At 42.3% G+C, this 20,362-nt stretch overlaps 1 protein-coding gene across 4 annotated transcripts in view; it reads left to right on the forward strand.

Annotated features, from left to right (window-relative positions):
• Positions 1 to 10,723, forward strand: part of ZNF652 (zinc finger protein 652) — a 68,146-nt gene extending 57,423 nt beyond the window's left edge. For 3 of the 4 annotated variants that reach the window (XM_059877932.1, XM_005220554.5, XM_010816131.4), the window contains one exon: positions 1,641 to 10,723. In XM_059877932.1, coding sequence (XP_059733915.1) covers positions 1,641 to 2,152 — 512 coding nt within the window. In that variant the 3' untranslated portion in view covers positions 2,153 to 10,723. The remainder of the gene's footprint in view (positions 1 to 1,640) is intronic. The other variant, NM_001193118.1, reaches the window with a different exon arrangement.
• Positions 10,724 to 20,362: the final 9,639 nt, after the last annotated feature.

The following is a 20,362-nucleotide window of genomic DNA, read 5'->3' on the forward strand; positions in this document are numbered from 1 at the left end:
GAAAGGTAGGAAGATAAAAGAAATATTCTAGTCAGCAGATAGTACTGGTAACAGTGGAGAAGACTGGTCTGTCCTGACAGTTCAATTCAGGCTTCAGGAAGTGAGGGCAATTCTGGCTTCCATTGAAGGGGAGGGCACCAGGAGATTTCCGTTTTCAAAGGCAGAGAGAAGTAAAGACTGCAATATGGATAAAGAGGTGTTTGCCAAAGGGTTAGAAGTCTCAAAGTGGAGGAAAACAGTAAGAAAATAACATTCCTTTGTGTGTGCAGGAATGCACAAAGCATTGGGGTATAAAGTGCTGTGGTTTTTGTGTCTGGAGCCATTCTGCAGAATTTTAAATCCTGCCTCTCCGCTAGCCATAGAATCTTTAGCAAGTTTCTTAATTTCCTCATCAGTAAAATAGGGATAACAACATACCTCCCTCATAAGGCTGTCAGGATCACCAAAGGTTAATGAGATGTTAAGTGATTAGAACATAGTAAGTAATACTGCATATTAGAACAATATGCAGTATCTTTTATTTATACTGAATAGAATAAGGACATCTGTTAGAAAGAAAGGGAGCAGTGATTGAAGTGAGAGCAAACTCTTGTAGCAGGAGCTACAGTAAAGATAGAAGCTACATACGCTGAGCATTGAAGGAATTGACAAATACAAGCACATGGTCACTGAAGCACATGTGTACAGGTACTGCACACCGTACCACAGCATTCTGGGTGAAGTGATCACAGACACGTATTTTTGTTTCTCCCCTATGACCTGGGGAGAGGGGCAGGCAAACAGCATAGAATAAGCAGTAAGTCCACTATGCAGTAAGTCCAAAGGAAAGCTTAAAAATGAATCCCTTAGAACCCAAACCCAAGTTCCTCCCTAGGTGCACTTAGAATTATGGGGTTTTGTTTCCTTTTTGGCTCCCTATCCCAAATGTTCTCCACCAAGAACGGTAGCCTGCCTGTCAATCCTCCCCACACCCATGGGCATTTGGAAATGGTATGGGGACATTTTTGATGGTCAGAATTTCTTGGGGGCATTTAGTAAACTGGAGCCAGGACCACTGAGTGCTCTTCAGATATGCAGACAGTCCCATGTGATGGAAAACTGCCTGCAGAGAAACACTGCATTGTGAAATCCATGTTGTAGGGTGAGTCAGTCCAGTATTTCCCCAAATACCAAAAAGTAAGCCACATGCGAAGCCTTAGCAACGAGGAGACATAAGGAGACTCATTTACTCCATGGGACATTTTCAGCAAAGTCCTGCGTTGTGTTGGAATGCCAGAAATTGCTTACAGATCAGCTGGCCTAGCTTAAAGGCAGAGATTCATCTGTGGGCTTAGTCCTCTTGAGCACAGGAAAGCCATCCGACCACTTCTTCCTGTAGGATGTGGGAGATCACTTTTGTAGATGCCTTTTTTTTTTTTTTTAATCTTTTACCCAAGCCCCGATGGTAGGTTGTATATAAGTTTTAGTTGTGTCTGCTGTTTTTTGTGAAGTCCCAACTTTGGGGGACTCTTTCATGACTATCCGAATATAATATGCAGTAAGGGAGAGGAGTGGTAACCTTATTTAATATGAGGGGTAGCTGGAGCACATACTTACCGCCTAGTGTGTTAATCATGTCTTTGTGTCTGTGTTCATCTCAGGAGAGAAACCCTTTATCTGTGAAATCTGTGGCAAAAGCTTCACCAGCCGCCCCAACATGAAGAGGCACCGTAGGACTCACACAGGCGAGAAGCCCTACCCGTGTGACGTGTGCGGCCAGCGGTTCCGCTTCTCCAACATGCTTAAGGCCCACAAGGAGAAGTGCTTCCGGGTGACCAGCCCCGTGAACGTGCCGCCTGCTGTCCAGATCCCACTCACAACCTCCCCAGCCACCCCAGTTCCTTCTGCGGTGAACACCCCCACGACCCCCGCCCCTCCCGTCAGTATGAACCCTGTCGGCACTCTGCCCCCTCGGCCCATCCCCCACCCCTTCTCACACCTTCACATCCACGCTCACCCTCACCACCCACACCACCTTCCCATTCCCCCCGTCCCTCACCTGCCCCCACCTCCAGCTCTCTTTAAGAGTGAGCCTTTAAATAACAGAGGCCAGGGTGAGGACACGTTTCTGCGGCACCTGGCAGAGAAGAACAGTGCAGCACAGCATCACTAACATCCATCTCCTTAAGTGTGTTCTCCACGAGTTACGTGCCCCTGTTTGAGTTTGCAGAGAGGGGGTTGGTGAGCATTTCTGTAGCTGTCAGACTCTCAGCCTCCACCAAGAGCTTTGTCATTGTCTTGGTGAATCAGCACATCCGAGGGAGTGAACAAGAAGACCTTGAGCTCACGGAGGGAACTGTCATCTAAACCAGGGAACCACCGAAGTAAAGCCCAATTTGCTTGCATTTTCTGGTGACTTTTATAAATTTCAAATACTCAGACTTGTGGAATTTTATAATTTCATATCAGCTGATGAGGTATGCTTGCTTTTATATCCTGGACTTCTCCTCAAAGAGGGGACAGGCCTGGTTTCCTTTGTACTAATCGGGAAGGCTGTGAGATTAATCCAGAGCATTAATTGTATCACTGTGTATCGTAACAAATTATTTTCAGCTTTTGGTGCTGGCTTCAGAGTTGAGCTAGCTGTGTTTCACAGTATATCAAGCATTATAGAGAAAGACAGAAAATTTCTTCTTTGTGTAGCTCTCCTAATGCACTCTTTATTTTACTACAGAAATTATTTTAGAGTTTTTGTATAGACTTCTTTAGTAGTCTGTTTCTAAAACGAAATGTATTTCAATAAGCGGTGTAATTTTTTCAGTGTAGCTGGACCTATGTTGTAAAATAGAAAAAATTTTTATAATCATCAAAATGTGATTCTTAAAGATGCATATAACTTCTATAGTTCAAAGTTATTCTTACATCCGTACAACTCAAAGGTGCTTCAGAAAGTAGATGTATCTCAGAGGGTCTCCAGACCAAGTTACTGCAAAAAATGAGGTTTAGCTTTCAGAACTTGACCTAAGTCCTTGGTAGTTTTTTAATCTCTGCTTAACACTTGGGGGGTCTGTTAGGCTTACGGACATGCTCTATCCTCCATGTTCCGTTTGGTTCAGTTTAGTGTGTTAAATGGAATGATTTGCAGGGGGTTGAGCCTTTTCCAGGGAAGTCACCTGAAGCTGGCCTGTTTTGAAAATCTGAGTCAAGCTGTTCACCATCAAGAGGAGGAAGTTGGGGAGGCTGTTTCATCTCAGCCACGTCTCACTTCCCTCAGAACTGTGTTCAGGTTCAACCTTTGTGGGATGATAGATTGAAGTCTCCTGCTACTCTGCTTATTTTGAGGTTGCTTGTTTTTCTAGAATTGTTGTGGAAAGATAAAACAGTACATTAAAATCAAAACATGATGTTGCTAATAGTGGCTGAGAAATTTGGATAAGAACACAAATGGGTTATGACTTCTAAAATGTCTCTTGTATCAATGGATATAGTCACAACTTCAAGCTGTTCAACACAGTTAAAATTGTAGTGAGGGGAAGAAAGTGACATTTTGCTGCCCTGTCCTCTGCAAGTAATTACCTGGTAGCAGTCTTCTTGGTGATAAGAAGAGCCAGTCTCTCATTTGGGGCAGGTTTGGAAGAGTTTGGGCAACTTCTAAAGAGCATGGTCAGTCAGGGGTTCATTATAGAAAAGGCTGAGCAGAAGGGCTAACAGATTACTTTTAACTGATCACATTTATTCAGACTCAGTATAGCTAAAAGTTTTGTAATTTTTCATGTCAGTGAACTGAGTTCCAGCACAAAGTCTACTCTCTCTCTCTCTCTCCCTTCCTCAGTTTTTTTTAATCTTGAAATTTCTTCATTTTTCTTTCCTCGGGTTTTTAAATCTTTGCGTGACTCAGAACCCTGACTTTTATTTATTTTTATTTTTAACATTAAGTGTGCAGAAATATTTGCAGCACTTTTCTGGCTTATTAGCTCTGTGGTAGGAAAAACTGGAACTCTCCATTGAGGTTAAGTCCCTATTTTTAAAATGCTGTATTCTCTGCTAGCTTTTTGGTTTAATACTTCCAGATTTTTTTCTTTCTGATTATCGCCTTTATCTTCTATGGTGAGCATAGGAAAATTTGGAAGTGAGGCAGAAAAGTATCTTCAGTATCATATTTTTCTCCCTATTTTTGGATGTAACTTCTAAAGAATGCTGTTTTAAATGTTTGTATACATTCTTTGACCACTCAAGTACCCAAACCAATAAGAAAAGTTAATTTATGACTGTTCTATCTTTGGTGGCTGCCTCCCTTTACTTCCACAATTTCCTTGGCATTCCATGACAATTTGTGGGTATACACCTTTGTGTGGACATAACCATTTTTTCATGTCCAAGCTTACAATATTAAAATGATTTTTAAGATGTAAATTGAGCTTAATTAATTGGTTATTTTATTCTAAATAAATTTACAGTATTGGGCTGCAGTTCTGAATTCTAACTGGAGACTTACAGAATCAACCATTTTATGAGGTGTACTATAAATTACACACTGGAAAATCCAGTTAGTCATATTTCTTTTTTCATTCAAGTGAATATAGCCATAAAACATCTGCTACGTAGGAAAACCAATACTAAGCAGAAAATCACTACCACCCTTAATAGAAGCAAAAAAAAAAAGGATTATCTTCTTTAAAAAATGAGCATTGTCACACAATACAGTTTCTTAGTGAAATATATTATGGAACAATCTGGAAACTCAAATTTTTCCCCTAGTTAAGTATACCTTCCCTGATTTGGGGTTTGTGGTCTTCAGGAAAACTGCTCAGAATATATTGGCTGCTCATCAGTGTCAGATTACATATGCCTAATGAAATGCATTAAGAATATTCATAACAATGTTTCTGAATAGAAGAACTGCAGGATGAAGCCTTAAACATATATGTGCATCAGGTTTAACATGCTTAAGACTCGAACTCAGGGTTAAACATTTGATGGGATCCTTTACTAAGATAACAGTTGTGTGGCGTGTTCCCTCTCACCTATGGTACAGCACCCTGTGACTTCTTCAGAAATTATTACCTATTTGTTACCTGTTTATGAAAAAAAGAACTCTGGAGGAGTTTGAGTTCTCAGCCCTTCTCTGTACTTAAATTTTAAAGACAACAAAGGCCACATTTCAGCATCATATAGATATCAAATTGAGGCTGCTTTTCATGACTTAAATTTTCCTGTCTTCAAAGGCTTGTACCATTGCTAGAATTAAGACTTACTTAGAAATCCCAGCTTGAGTTGATACTGCTTTTTAATTTTCTTTTTACATTTTTCTATTCTTTCACGTAGATTTGTCATTCAAATATAAACTCTTCCTTAGCCTTAGTGAAAGGCTGCTTGCTGCTTTCTCAAATCGAGAGGGGCAGGCTTACACAGAGTTAGACTTTTACATTTGAATGAAGAAAATCAGATGAACAGTTTAAAGCATGTGGCTTCCTTTCCATGTATATTTGTGATTTGATTCCTATTTTTAGCAGGCAGGGAAGTCTCCACATAAAACTTTCCTACATAGTTCACAGTAGCCTTTACAGATCAGTTACATATACTTTTACAGTCTACCATTTACATTTTCTGTTCTAAATTAATGACTGAGCATGGACATTGCCATAGTCATACCATCTTTCTTAAACCAACATTGATTGGAAGGAAATTTTCATTGTGGTTAGAATGTTCCCTATATACACTCTCTATATATGGTTGATTGTCCCTTGTATTCTAAAGGCAAAATACTCTGAAGAGATGCTTGTAAACTTTTGATTTTCTATTTCTTGACTTTTTTTTTCAGTTTTTATGTTTGTTGAATGGATATGCTTGTTTAGCTTAATTTTTATTTCACTGGAAATTTTAAATTTTAAGAAAATCAAGCAGACATAGAAATTCATTACAGATGTGTGTGTATATATATATGTATGTGTGTGTGTATTTACCACATCTTAAAGATTTCAGTTAGTGAAATACAGAATGGTGGGTGGGATTTTAATGTTTGAAAAAAAGAGAGAAAGAAAAACTAAAGTTAGAGAAATCCTTCTGTTTGAGCTACTGTATAGAAGAGACAACTTTTATTATTATTATGTTGCTGACCAACATGATGAACATTTTGATGCTGTTCCAGACTGTATGAGAAGTATTTGATGAAAAAGGGATAAATTACATTTAGGGATAAATTACATTTTATGAACTATGTCCCATTACAAAAATCAACCCACTTGGATTCCTTCAGACTATTACAATTGAGCAAGTAAATATTGGGTTTTAATTTTCCTTTGCCTGAACCAAGATAGGAAATTTCCCAAAAGATCTTTTTTTTTTTTTTTCCTTTTCAGGAATGAAAGGTCATTAGCCATTAAGAGATACTGGCATTATTATGTACTAGCAACACCCTAGCTAACGTGCTTCTGTCATCTGTAGCATTTGTGACAAATGACAATGACCTTCCAACCCTGGACACTACCTCGATAAAGCAAACCAGAGATCCTCTCTAGACTTTCTATGGAAGCCATAAAAGTTGCCATCAAGATATCTACTTTCATAGTTCTGTACTTTTATACTCTCTGGACTTTTTATAGACTTTGTGATCAGATCTTTTTGTCTTAGAGGATAGGTTTTGCAATATTCAAAGGAAAATCACACTCCTTGATTGTCCCAGCTTTGAAGCTGTAACTCGGTACTTTTGTTTAAAGAATTAGATAATATACCATTTATCATTTGCAGAATCGCATATCCAGAAAACAAACTTCTCTTCCTTATCCCCTAGGTAGAAGCTATACTGTTGTCAGAAACTACTTACAAAGTGGATTTCTACCTTGTTAAACTCTGTGTATAACTTGATAATATATGTATTGTCACAATGTTTCTGGAGTTGTTTTTAATTTTCTTATGACAGGTTAGTGAGTGTACATCTCTCTAATCTCTCTCGCTGCAGCTTCAGTCTCTCTCACTCTGTTCTTGAGTGCCTTCAAAAAGCCAGCATCCTGGAACATTCTTTTCCTGATCTGAATCCTACCTCTGATTATTTCATCCTCCATGACTGTTGGAACTCACCTATATTCCAGTTGATTTGTCTCTACCAGCTCGCTGAAACCTTGGGTGTGAATTTTTTATGCATTTCTGTTTTGTTCCCCCATTTAGATTACACTTTAAACTTTTATTTATATCTTGTTTCTTCATGTATTACATCTCTAATGATGAAATATTTTATCCTTATCTTACTCCTCATGTGTTTTTCTTTCACCAGAAACCAGATGGTCCTTTCAAATTAAAGGTCACTAAGTATCTCTTCCAAACATCTTTTTCTCATCTCAGTCTTCCTGAATGCCTCCCCTTTCTGAGTAAGGGATCGTGAATGCTGCTGTTGCTATACCCTCTTTCTATGTGCTCTCTCTCTCTTCTAGAAACATTTTGCAAGGTTGTACTCATAATTTTATTTTAGTCTAATTTCAAATTGCTCTCTGGGTTTATCAGAAGTCCCTTACTGATTTTTGATCGGCCTCTTTTATCCTATCCCTCAAAAACTTCCAGTTAGTTTCTCTTCTGCTTGTTCTCATCTAATTAATTTTTAAAATATTGTGGATACGTAATATATGAAGGATGTAATAAAAAGGAGGTTTCCTTGTATTCTCCATGTGATATGAGCACCTTACTGATAAAAACATTTTCATCATTGGCTCACCTTTCACGGTCAGCACTGTGGTTTGTGCTGTGTACAGGTCTCTTGCTCCCTTTCAGTTCTCCTCTAAAACTGAAAACAAATTCAGTTCTTTCAAATGAGGAAATCAGAGTAAAAGAAGGCTGTTGAGTTGAGTATGTTGGCCTTAGTCAAAATCTTTCCTTTCTGACTTGAAATGTCATGTCTCTTTCCTTAAAGTTAATAGTTCTAATACTCAGGTTTTCAAGACTAACTAATAACCACATGAAGTGGGAGTCTAAGAAGGCAGCTGTTAATAAATTCTTACTGCTTTTTATCTGGTGACAGTATGTTATTGATGGGATAGTGCAAAATTGTGAGAATGCTTAGGTTTGATAATGAATACATTCTAGACATTTGAAGATTTCCATGGGTATTTGGAATGGGAATACTAGTTTACAAAATGCAAAAAGTTGATTTCTACAGAAATAAGTAACAACAGTTTCTTGTTGTTTTAAATCTTTTTACTTTAATATGCCTTGGTAGTCCCCATTATTGCCCTAGAAGTTTGCCTCTTTTATGTGGTAACTTTCTACTGAAAGCAACCGCTTTGTATTTCTGGCTTTTCTCCTGGGACTCTCAGGCAGTACAGCAGTGGGAGTGATGGGGGGCTCACACTGAGAAGCCGCATCCCTGAGACAGACTGTTGACCTGTTTCATGTCCATGTCTGTATGAGACATTTGGCACAGGTATCAAAGGGTCTTTGCCCCGGAGAAGTGTCACCTCCACTTTCTAGTTTCACACTATCTGAGCTTCCCTGGTGAGATCAGGGATGTTACAAATTACTTGAAAATGATTTGGGGGACAGGGCAAGAAGGGGTAGGAGCTGAGTTTTCCTTCCAAAGTTGGAAGGAAGTCTGGTACTTGTGTTGTTGGGTTTGGTCAACCAAAGAGCCTGTCTCTGTAGTGGATGTGCCAGAGAGTCCAGGTGTTTCTAAATATCCAGCTCCCTTGACAAACACAGCTTCCTTCTTACCTGCCTTTTACGGGTGGAAAGGGACCGTGTGATTGCAAGGCCAGAGACTCCAACTCACATTCTGCATAGGACTAGAGGCTATGTTTAACTGCATTTGAAAGCTCATGGGGAAATACTTTATTCTCTTAGAATCTCTCACCTGACCTGGAAATACATTTCCTATGCTTGGTGATTCAACTCCTGAGACTTTTTCCAAAAGTGAAAAAGGAAGAAAGTAGGTGGCATAATTTTGGTGTTTCCTGCTAGAATTGTATCCCCAACCATACGTATGCAGCCTCAGAAGAATTCTCAATCTTCTGCAAGTTTTGAGTATGCCTTTCCCTCTTTTCTTGACATGGGCAGCGTGCTTCTGCTCCACCAGCAGTACTGGCTTTGTCCACAAGGGAGCAACAAAACACTTGAGCTTCTCTATTCTCACCTTCTAAAGCAACATCCCACTTTTAAGTCTCTTACAGAATATTCTTTCTTGGCTCCATATTTGTTTTCAGATCTTGGTTTTTAAGATGTTTCCCCATATTACTAAGTGCTCAGCCTTATGGAAACAAAGGTTGATGTGTGGGTCAGGTGTCCTTGGGGGTCAGGCATCTGAACTAAAAGCCAGAACCTTCCCTTGAGGGATCTGTCTTGTGCTAAATGCAAAGTAGGAAGGTCACCCTCCTTACTTCTTCCTCCCAAATCCCACCACCAGTATAGAGCCATCATGTCTCTGAGAAGAAGAGCGGCAGGGATAACTGGAGTAGGAATGAGGAAAGGCTTCTTACCTTCTCTGCTCCAAGCACATGTCCATTATAGCAGAGAGCAAGTCACTGGGGTCAGCTCTGCATCCTGACCTGTGGGAGGTCTGCTATGGCATCCACTCCACCCAGTTAGAGTTCAGCTCATGTTTCCTCTGTGTCAGTTATTTGTCTTCGGGCTCCTAATCCTCATCAGCTCTCTGATCACAAGGTTTGTTTGTGCTTATAGTGGTGTCTTCCTCACAAGAAGCAGGTCAGTTATCAACCAAGAGCAAACCCCAGACCCTAACTATTTAGCCTGTAGAACTGGGAGGCATTTGCACCTGAAATGGCCTTCCAAACAGGTGTCTGCCTGGCCCTTCTTCCCCAGCCAAATCTGACCCTGAGCAATATAGGTAGACAGAGGCATCTGCTTGTAACTCCACTTGATGAAAAAGAGAACTGAAGCTGTGATCGGTTTAGGTAACGGGGCCAGGGGTAACTTGTTTGTCTTTATTTTTGTTTTCCCTGACAGTACTGAAATCACTTGCACTTTTCCTCATTTCTTAAAGAAAAAATCCAGTTTGCTTGCCAGGAATTGTTCAGCGTTAGGTTTACAGAGCTTGTTGTTGAATGTTGAACATTTGTCCAAAGGAGTTTGACGAAACAGAAGCTGCTTGGTCCCTGTTCTGCCTGCTAGGTCATAAGGATTAAGGCCATGTGGCTGGGGTACTTGTGTCAAGTCCAGAAGAGGGCAGTGTCCCTCTCCTACCTCTGTGAGGGTGCAGTTGAAGGTCAAGTTGGACTCATATAGGGCAGGTACCTCTCATGCTGCAAAGAAGTTTAGAGGAGTCTTCAGTTGGGGAGGTGACAGGTAATGGGACAGGGTCTCGTAAGATGGGAAAGACACTGGGGAGGGAGAGCTGCTCGGCCCCAGGGAACCATGGTGAGGGGGAGCCACGCTTCCCTCCCGCATCTCCAAACGTGCCCAGCTTCCCGGAGTCCTCTGTATTCCAGCATCCTGTCAGATCCCTCAATGTACTGATTATCCCCCTTGTGTTAACTGTACCAATATTATTTTTTTAGCAATTGAAATGCACTTTTTTTTTTTATTTCAACTCAATCATGATTTTAAGTATAAAAATTTATAGACTGTTAAAACTACTTTTTTGTGTATTTTTAACCACTTGATGTAGCATTGTCTATTTTATTCTTGTGAGACTCTGGTACAAGATGTGCCATTTCATGATATTTCCAAGATGCTGGGCCTTTGGATGTGTACGGTAACCAATTTAATGCTAATGTTCACAGTAAAAAAAAAAAAAGTAGCCATATCCACTGTGTGTCTTCCTTCAGTTCATTTCTTCCGTATGCTCAGTTGACAGTCTTCGTAACACTCTGGCAGCCCACGAATCCTGCTGACCTCTGTATGAAAAGTAGCATGTTTTCACGGCTGCTGGCCAAAGTTAGAGTGATTAGTTCTCTCTTTTCTCTGCTGCCTGGCTCAGTGCTGATTGGTTTCAGTAACACTACTCTGTCTACTGAGCAATAATCTGAACCTGTCCTAGAAAACAGTGTTTGAAAAAAGGGTTCATGATTGGGTTCTGATCAGTCTGAAGAAAAAGAAGCCAGATGGAAAGCGCTTACAAAGCACATTCAGTGAAAAGCAATGATTATAAATGTGGTACTTGGATGAGGTACTTCGCCATTCATTCATGCACTCGTTTGTCTGCTCCACAAATGTTTATGGAGTGCTCAACACGTATTGGGCACTGATCTGCCCACTGGGGGTTCCACCGTAAACAAGACAGTCTCTGCTCTCGTGGAGCCTGTGTTCCAGTGGAGGAAACCCGACAACAAGCAAGTAAATAATTCTCCAACACATGAGCTGTTACTGTAGCCACTGGAGGAGCAACCATTTTCTGCCAGGAGCCTTTCAGCTCAGGATGCACCCTGTTTGATTCAGATTAAGAATTCCACTGAGGGAGTTAACCATACAGAAAGGAAACCTTGTTCAATGTTCCTTTTGTTTAAAACCTTTTAGAATGGAACATAACTGCCCAAATCAGAGAATTGACATTCTTATTTTCTATCATTTTGTAACTCTAAAAACTGATGTTAACATACTTTTTTCATGAATATAAAGTAGATAGCCCCTGACCCCAGTATATACTAAATCAGTGACTTTCAAACTTTGGCTGTGGCCCATAGTAAGAAATGTATTCTCTCATTAGTTGGCTATTTCTCATCAATATATATATTGATGAGTTTGTTTGTATAAGTGAATTAAAAATTCAAGAAAAGTATCCACTTTGATATTTTCTATTTTTTAAATGCTGACCTTGAACTACAAAATTAATTTTAAGACCCACTAAGTTCTGCCTGCAGTTTGAAGAATCCTAAAACAGGGTTTATGTGTATGTGTATTATTTTATCCCAACAGCAGCCTGAATTCAATGTCATGTAGAATCTGGTTATTTTAACTGGGTCTTCCAACATCTTAAGCCTTAACATGTTTCTATTTCTGATCGGGTCCAGACTCTGAAGCTCCTGGCACAGATTAGCCATTGCTTATTCCAGTGCCCTGCAGTGAAGACAGGTCAGTCTTGGGCACACTGCGGTCCTATCTTATGGGGCCTCTAACCTGCTGCCTGTACCCAGGTAGCTAGAACTACTTTATTGCAGTGTCAAGGTCTCCATGGTAAATGGTAATACTAGTGATCCTTGATGAGCCATGCCTCCTGTGTCCATACCCTTCTGTAGTCTTGGCCTTGCCCCTCTCTCCACCAAGCTCCCAGTAGGAGCTTAGTGGCCATTCTCAACTGCCTTGAACCTGGGCTGGTCTCATGACTTCTTTGAGCAATAGAACGTGAGGAAGTGATATTGTGGTTCTGGAGCCTAGTGCAGCCGCCGCCTTTGTTTCTTGGGACGTGACTGAAGTAACTCAGGTAAGACCACTGACTGACAGGAACTGCTGGAGACAGACGTCCCAGGTGTCCCTGTCAAGATTCCAGGCCTGTGGGTGAGGGCATCACAGACCCTTCAGTTCAGCTAACACTAACTAAACACCTGCTTAAGAGCCCAGGTGATGCCAGCAGAATAACTGCCCAGCCCACTCAGAGAATCACTAGAAATTATTTTTGTTAGAAACCACTAAGATTCGGGGTGGTTTGTTATACAGCAATAAGATAACTTGGAAAAGCCCTAAGATTTAAGTCTAACAGTTAAAACTTAAGTCTAACAATTAAAAGCTTATAACTTTGCACAGTCCATTATGTAAGAACTCTGGGGGGCATGACTGAGTGATAGTTGTAGCTCACTTGTAACCCTGCTACTTCTATTTCTAGTCCCTACTCAGCAACTATAAACTTGCAAAGGAAGGAGGGATTTCCTCATGTCCATAGCTGATTTCATCAAGAACATAACCAGTTCAAAATTCCCCTCTACCCAGACTTCTGGCCTGCCTCCTGTGTCCTCAGCCTTTTTCCTGAGCTTCCTGAGTTAGGAATTGCCTGGGTTTAGACCCCTCTGATTGGTACCTCTCACTCCCAGCCCCTGTACCTAAAGCTGGTAGCCCCCAATCTAGCTTTGATCTTTGCGACAATTTTGACTTTCCTGAGTTGTTATTAATGGAGACTATAAGAATTAGAAACACATAGACTTGTGTGTGTCTGCAAAACTGGACTCTTTTTTCTCTCCTCTGACAGTCCCTTGTATGGCTTTGGGCAAGTTATCTAACCACTCTGTGCCTATTTCCACATCTGCAAAGGAAGATATTAATAGCAGCTCCCTTAAGTTCACTGTGAGGATTAAATAAAACCAGGCAGGTAAAATGCTCGCTCAGTGTTTGCCAGGCAGTATTTGTGCCAGGCGGCCCCAATGACCCCCACCTCCTGATATTTCCACCCCATGCAATCCTCTCCCCTTTAGTTGGGCTGGATTCAGAAACTTGCTTCTAAGGAATTGAATATGACAGAAGTGATGCAGCTTCACTTCCAAGATTAGTTACAAGAAGACTTGGGAGCAAAGAAAAAAGACTCCTGGTCGTAGTCTCTCCCTCTTTAATCACCAGCTGCTGTGTCGTGAAAACGCTTAAGGCAGCCTATGGATGACTTGCCCAGGAACGGAAGCCTGCCAACAACCACGTGAGTGAACTTGGAAGTGATCTTCTGAGGCCTGCCAACAGCCACATCAGTGAGCTTGGAAGTGGGCTGTCCAGCACAGTACAGTCTGGAATTGACTTAGCCCAGGCCAGTAGCTTGGTGATCCTGAGCCAGAGACACCTGTCTAGGCTGAGCTCAGATTCATGACCAAGAAACGATGAAATGATATGTTTGTTGTTTTAAGTTTGGGAGTAATTTGTGCAACAATAAAGAATTAATACAAAGTATAAATGTTACCTATTAGCAGATACAGAAAACAATAATTGCAGTAGATGTTGTGGTGTGCTTTTCCAAATTCTACCCCCGAAGCACTCCCTGCCACCCTACTGCCACCGCTTCAAGGTCCAGGCACTCATTCTCGCAGTCACTCCAAAGCCTTTGTGCCTCAGCTTCTGAGTCTCTCTCCAGTATTGCTCTCAGCTGAAGACAGCCACCTCCCCCAAAGTCACACCTCCTCCCTTCCCCAAGGGCAGCCTACTTCCAGTGACTGGTTGGTGCAGAGGTATAAAGACCCAGACTTACTGCCTCAGGGGGCAGGAGTTTTAAAGAGCTGCCCTCTCCTGACCTCCTGTGAGATCAGCTGAGGTCTTTGCAGTGAATGCATCACAGTTCAACTCTGCCCAACTTGACCTCTGTCCAGTCCTTCTTCCTTGAAGACTTTCCAAGTTTTATCGGGACCTGACCTAATACAGTTGGTACTAGGATTGGCTCAGGGAAGCAGAGTCAAAAATGGGATTTTGGCCCCTTGCTGGGCAGCTGGTAATGAAGACACGATCACTAGTGATAGGTGGGACAACTGTTCAAACTGTCACTAGTGATGACCCTGCAGAAGGGGATGCACTGGGCATGGCGGTTGAGGGATACGGTTGTTGATGGCACAGGCTTTTGAGAGGCGGAATAAGTACTGACTGTAAAGCCGGGAATCTGAAGGCTACTGGAGAATGCCATTGACGCACTGGAGTAAGATAATGAATGGCTGAGGGTGCTTAATGACCAACTGAAGACAAGTGTGAAAGCCGAGGGCCTTGTGTTGTTTCAAGCACCACCCCCCACCCCAGTTTGTGATATTCAGCAATAGAAGGTTAAAACATGTGGTACCTGGAAGCAGGGTACCAAAACAAATACCTAAAAAGGTAGAAATGGCTTTGGAACTGGGCAGCGGGTAGAGGCCAGGAGAATTTTGAGGGACATGACAGAAAAGACCTAGATTGCCTTGAACCCACTCTTAGTAGAAATATGTACATTCAAGATGCTGCAGGTCGAAAGAACATGAGGAAAATTTAGAGATCCTAAACTGCCTTAGAGAAAGCCTCAATCTCCATGAACAAATCATTAATAGAAACATAAACAAGATGCTGGCAGGGCACAGACAGAAGTGAGGAATATGTTATTGGAACTGGAGAGAGGATAATTCTTGTTACGTAGTGGCAGAAAACTTAGCAGAACTGTGTCCGGCAGTTATGTGGAAAACAGAACTTACAAGCAAGGAATGTAGATACATAGCCAAAATTCTCTAGGCAAAGCCTGGTTTCTTTTTGCTAATGATAGTAAAATACAAGAGGAGAGAAAGAAATTAAGGGAAGAATTGTTGAAAGAGAATGGAGACAATGATTTGGCAAATTCTCAGCCTATCGAGATTGCAAAAGATAGTAAAATACAGAAAGTGAAAGTGAAAGTTGCTCAGTCGTGTCCAACTCTTTGGGACCCCATGGACTGTACAGTCCATGGAATTCTCCAGGCCAGAATACTGGAGTCGGTAACTTTTCCCTTCTCCAGGGGGTCTTCCCAACCCAGGGATGGAACCCAGGTCTCCCACATTGCAGGCAGATTCTTTACCATCTGAGCCACCGAGGAAGCCAAATGGCTGCCAAAAACTGGCCTAAAGAAAAGCCCTGGTATGTGGCTGTAAAACTTTTTGCTGAAACTTCAGAAAGATTCACGAGCCAGTCACCAGAGATCAGGGGTTGTACTAGATTGCTGGGGTGCTGCAGTGAAGTACCACAAACTTGGTAGCTTAAATAACAATAATGTATTGTCTCACAGTTCCTGAGATTGAGGTATCAGCAGGGTTGGTTCCTTCTGAAGACTGACTGTCTGTTCTATGCCTCTCTCTAGCTTCTCGGAGGTTGCTAGCAATCTCTGGAGTTCATGGCTTGTAGAAGCATCATCCTGATCTCTGCTTCCATCTTCTCATTGCATCTCCGTGTGTGTGTGTGTGTGTGTGTGTGTGTGTGTGTGTATTTCCCCTTTTTATAAGGATACCAGTCATATTGGATTAAGGGTCCACCTATTCCAGGTTGACCTCATCTTAACTAATTACCTCGGCAGTAACCCTATTTCCAGATAAAATCACATTCTAAGGTACTGGGAGGTAGGATTTCAAGGATGAGTTTTGGGAGGACACAGTTCAGTCTCTGTCATTGTCATAGATCTCAAGCAAACCAGGGGTCCTGTAGGAAGCTTAGGGGTTATTGCTCCTTAGCCTTCTCAGCAGAAGCCAAATGTAGAGAAGGGATTATTCCAGAAAGATGTATGGGAGAGACTTTTGTCTCATTAGATGTTTGGTTAATCCCTGTGCAATCAATGCATAGCCCACAAGGTTCTCAAGAAATTTATACCCACAGGGAAAGAGAGTGGAAAATGAAAGAAGGTTTTTGGGTCCCCCAAATTTCACTGGCAAGAAGCAGGCTGATAAAACATCTCAGCTGAAAACATGTGCTATCTTTCATGAAAAATGAAGAATAGGGGATCCAAGAGCCCCAACGGCAGAGTCAAGAGCCAGTTGTTCCAAACCTTGAAATCTAAGAGCTTGCTTGATTAGATTTAATGACTGCTTTGGACTGATGACATTTCCTGCTTTTCGAACCAGAGCCTGTTATTTCTTTAGTTTCATGGGTCAATAGATGGAGAATTGTGCCCAGGAGCTGTACTTAGTGGGTTACACTCAGTAGATTCATCTGCACCTGATTTAGATGATAAAACTTTGTACTTTTGAGATGATGATATTTAGATGAGATTTTAGACTTTGAATTGATGCTGTAATAGGATGAGACCCTTGGGAACTTTGGAAGGAGTTGAGTATATTTTGTATTTAGGAGGAATGTGAATCTTTGGGGACCACAGGATAGACTATAGAAGGCAGAATTCTAAAAATGGCCTCCCAAGATTCTATGCCCTAATCCTTGGAACCTGTTAATATGATGAGATTCTACCCCCATATTTATGTTATATACTATGGCACAGCTGACCTGACACCCTGAGCAGAACCTAGTCCAGTCTGCCCAGACGCCTAAACCACATAACTGCATGACACTAAGTGGATGTTTTTTAAAGCAACTCTTTGCAGTCTTCTGTTACACAGCAATAGAAAACTAACTGCCTTGGCAGCATATAAGGACAGATCCTCATCTTCTGCAGTCAGAAAGGAGAAGAGCTGATGATCAGGTCCAGTTTGTAAATGTAAGAGTAGCAGAATTCCAGGTCAAGTTGAATTCTCATCCATTGCATTCTCATCCAATGAATTCTCATCCATTGTCTACTATGACAAGTCCAGGGGTCTGGTTGGGAAGAGATGTAATGGGGACATCTGGGCCGAGGAATCCCAGGTCTCCCTGAACCCTCTAGCACTGCAGAAACACCTCATCCCTTCCTGGAAGAAACTAATATCCCCCTCTTGCTTAAAAAGGATGCAGAGACCTCTGCCTTGCTATAATGCACACCTCTCTGGGTCTATTCCATCTCTCCTCCTGGCTACCAGACCAATAACTAGGATCAAGTCACAACATAACCTAACCAGGGAAATGCTGGCCTTGCCAAAGGAAGAGAAGAGTTGTGCCAGTTGTCAATTTTTGCCTCTTAGTTCCGGAAATACCCTTCACTGCCTGCTCTGTAGGAGTGGATCTGAGCCCTTTAAATGTTTCTTCTTTGGCAGCTGGCATGATGCTAAGCTTCAGCACTAGAGGGCTATGGAGAACCTTTGCAGGAGCAAGGGGCTTTCCTTCCTAGGTCTCGTGTGCCACTCCTGGCAGGTTCCTGCAGCTTCTCCAGCTCCCAGCTTCTGCAGCATGGGCAGCTTCCATGTCCAGTCTTGGTGCAGGACAGTCAGCAGCACCCAGCAGCCAGCAGCCTTTCCCACACTCCCATCAGACAGTTTCATAGTGGACTGAGCCAGGCAGCCTGGAGGATGGATTTGGTGAGTTTGCAGGGCCAATTTCCTGCTCCACTTGCTCAGCACCACAGTGACTTCTCTGCCATCCTGAGAGTCATGACTATATCCTCTAAACAAGATCTGGATCTCAGCCCTGGGCTGGCCTCTTCCTGACTGCTCCATCCCAACAGCAACATATAAAGTTTGCTGCTTTATACTCTTCTCAGTTCTCTTTGTTTTTTTTACTAGCCAATCATTTATCATTCCTGTTCCATATTATACTTCATTATTCTACATATTAAAGTTTCCGTGTCCAAATTACAATGTGGTTTCTGACTCCTGATTGGACTCTGACTGATTCAGACTCTATATTCAGAAGTTGTAGGACCTAGCCAGCATGTACTGACAGAACCCAGGACAGTATTATGATCAAGATCAAGAGATATAGAGTGGTGTAAGGTTGAATAAATGACAGTTTATTGATATGGGAGCATTCTGCAAATGGACCCTAGCAAAGATTCCACAGGAGATGGTGCTAATATACTGCTGCTAGGATGGCTGTTGGAAATGCGGAGAGAAAACGGCCTACACCGAGAGAAGTAGATAAGCTGAAATTGCTGTGGGAGGCTCAAAGAAGTAGGCATGCTTGAGTGGAACATACAATGAAGAGCTAGAACATTCAACAGATAACTGTATTCCACAGGAGGACCTGGAGCTCATGCCTTTTACCAGAGGAATTAGAAATCTCTGGTGAGAGGGAGACCATGGCTGAGAAGCTCCATGTGTCTGTCCTCTGCTGACTAGAGCTGATGGTGCAGAACTAGACTTCCTAATAGCAATGGGGATGCTAGGATCCTTACATAATGGAAGCAGATGGTAGCACTTAAACATCAGAGGCAAGGTGGATTCAATTATAATGAGTGGCCATGTCAGATTTGGGGGGCAGGGTAGCTGATCTGCAAAGAGTTACAGAGATGATTAATAGAACATGGCAGGAATGACAATCTCCATTATATCCTCGCTAAATTCACCAGTCTGGCCTTTGCAAAAAAACAGACTGGGCTTCAGGGATTAAAACAGGCTTCACTGCAAACTCAACAAATGGTAGCTCCATTGAAACTGCTGTGCCAGACTTGGTATCTTTCCTAAAGGTAATTAATACAGCCTCAAGTGTTAATACATGGTTTATGGCCATTGACCTAGTGAATGGCTATGCCGGTCAAAGAGAAGCAGAAAAAAATTTACATCCACTTTAGATGGATAAAAGTATATTTTATAGCCTTATTCCCTCTACCCTCCATCTGTGTCCTCTCTCCTGCCTCTGATATAATATAGTCCAAAGGGACACAACTGGACATCCTGAAAAGCATCACATTGATACATTACATTGATGACATTATTAATCAGACTGCAGGGCCAAGAAGTGGCAAGTATTTTGTAGGCTTTGCTAAGACACGTGTGCTCTAGAGAGTAGAAAATTATCCTTAAAATTCCAGGGCCTGCCACATCAGTGAAATGTTTAGGGGTCCAGTGATCTAGGTCATTCATGCGTGCATGCTAAGTAGCTTCAGTCGTGTCTGACTCTTTGCGACCCCATGGACTATAGCCCATCAGGCTCCTCTGTCCATGGGATTCTCCAGGCAAAGGTACTGGAGTGGGTTGCCATGCCCCCCCTCCAGGGGATCTTCCCTGACCCAAGGATCAAACCTGTGTCTCTTACGTCTCCTCCATTGGCAGGTGGGTTCTTTATCACTAGCACCACTTGGGAAGCCCCCTAGGGCATCCATAATAAAGGACAAATCGTTTCATCCTGCACCTTCCAACTCAAAGAAGTATAATGCCTGGTAGGCTTCAGTGGGTTCTGAAGGCATCTTTCCATACTTGGCTTCAATTCATATAAATGGTGGCACAAAAGGATGCCGACTTGAGTGGGGTCCAGAGTTTAAAAGAGTTCTTCAGCAGGTCCAGGCCATGGTGCAAGCGGGCCTACCACTTCACACCTTAGGGCCATACAACTGTGGCGTTAGAGGTATCTGTGAAATTATGTGGCGTTTATAGCAAGCCCAAATAGGAGAATTACATAGACATGGGGTTTTCTTGCCTGGAAAAATCCCATGGACAGAGAAGCCTGGCGGGCTACAGTCCATGAGGTCGCAAAGAGTTGGACACAACTGAATGACTAACACTTTGCTTATGGGATCTGGAGCAGATCTATTTGCATCAGGTCATTAAACATTTTTTGCAAAACAGCTACCTGGAATGCCACTGAACCCTGGTATACACAGAACACCTGAGCTCAGCTATCAGTGTTCGTGCAGCCAGAACTTCCCATCATGAGCTCAAGTCTGTCAGGTTCACCAGCGCACAAGGTCAGTGGGCTGAGCAGCACTTTAAGACGTAAGGAATATATTCAGGGTTGAACTTGAGCAAAGACAGAGGGCACAAGTAAAACACACCAATAAGCCACACAAGCGCGGCCCAAACCCCCATGTCTCCCACCACATGGGCGCTTCTCCTCCGGTTATCTATGTGTGGTGGATACACGGAGTGCGGGGTGAGGGCCCTCTAGGATCATCTGAAGGAAAAGCTTGGTTCACAGGGGGTTTGGCTTGCTGGACACACTCTGGGATAGATTACTGTTACATTGCCACCCTCTCTGGGTC

Source organism: Bos taurus, chromosome 19, assembly GCF_002263795.3.
Source record: "Bos taurus isolate L1 Dominette 01449 registration number 42190680 breed Hereford chromosome 19, ARS-UCD2.0, whole genome shotgun sequence".
NCBI lineage: Eukaryota > Metazoa > Chordata > Mammalia > Artiodactyla > Bovidae > Bos > Bos taurus.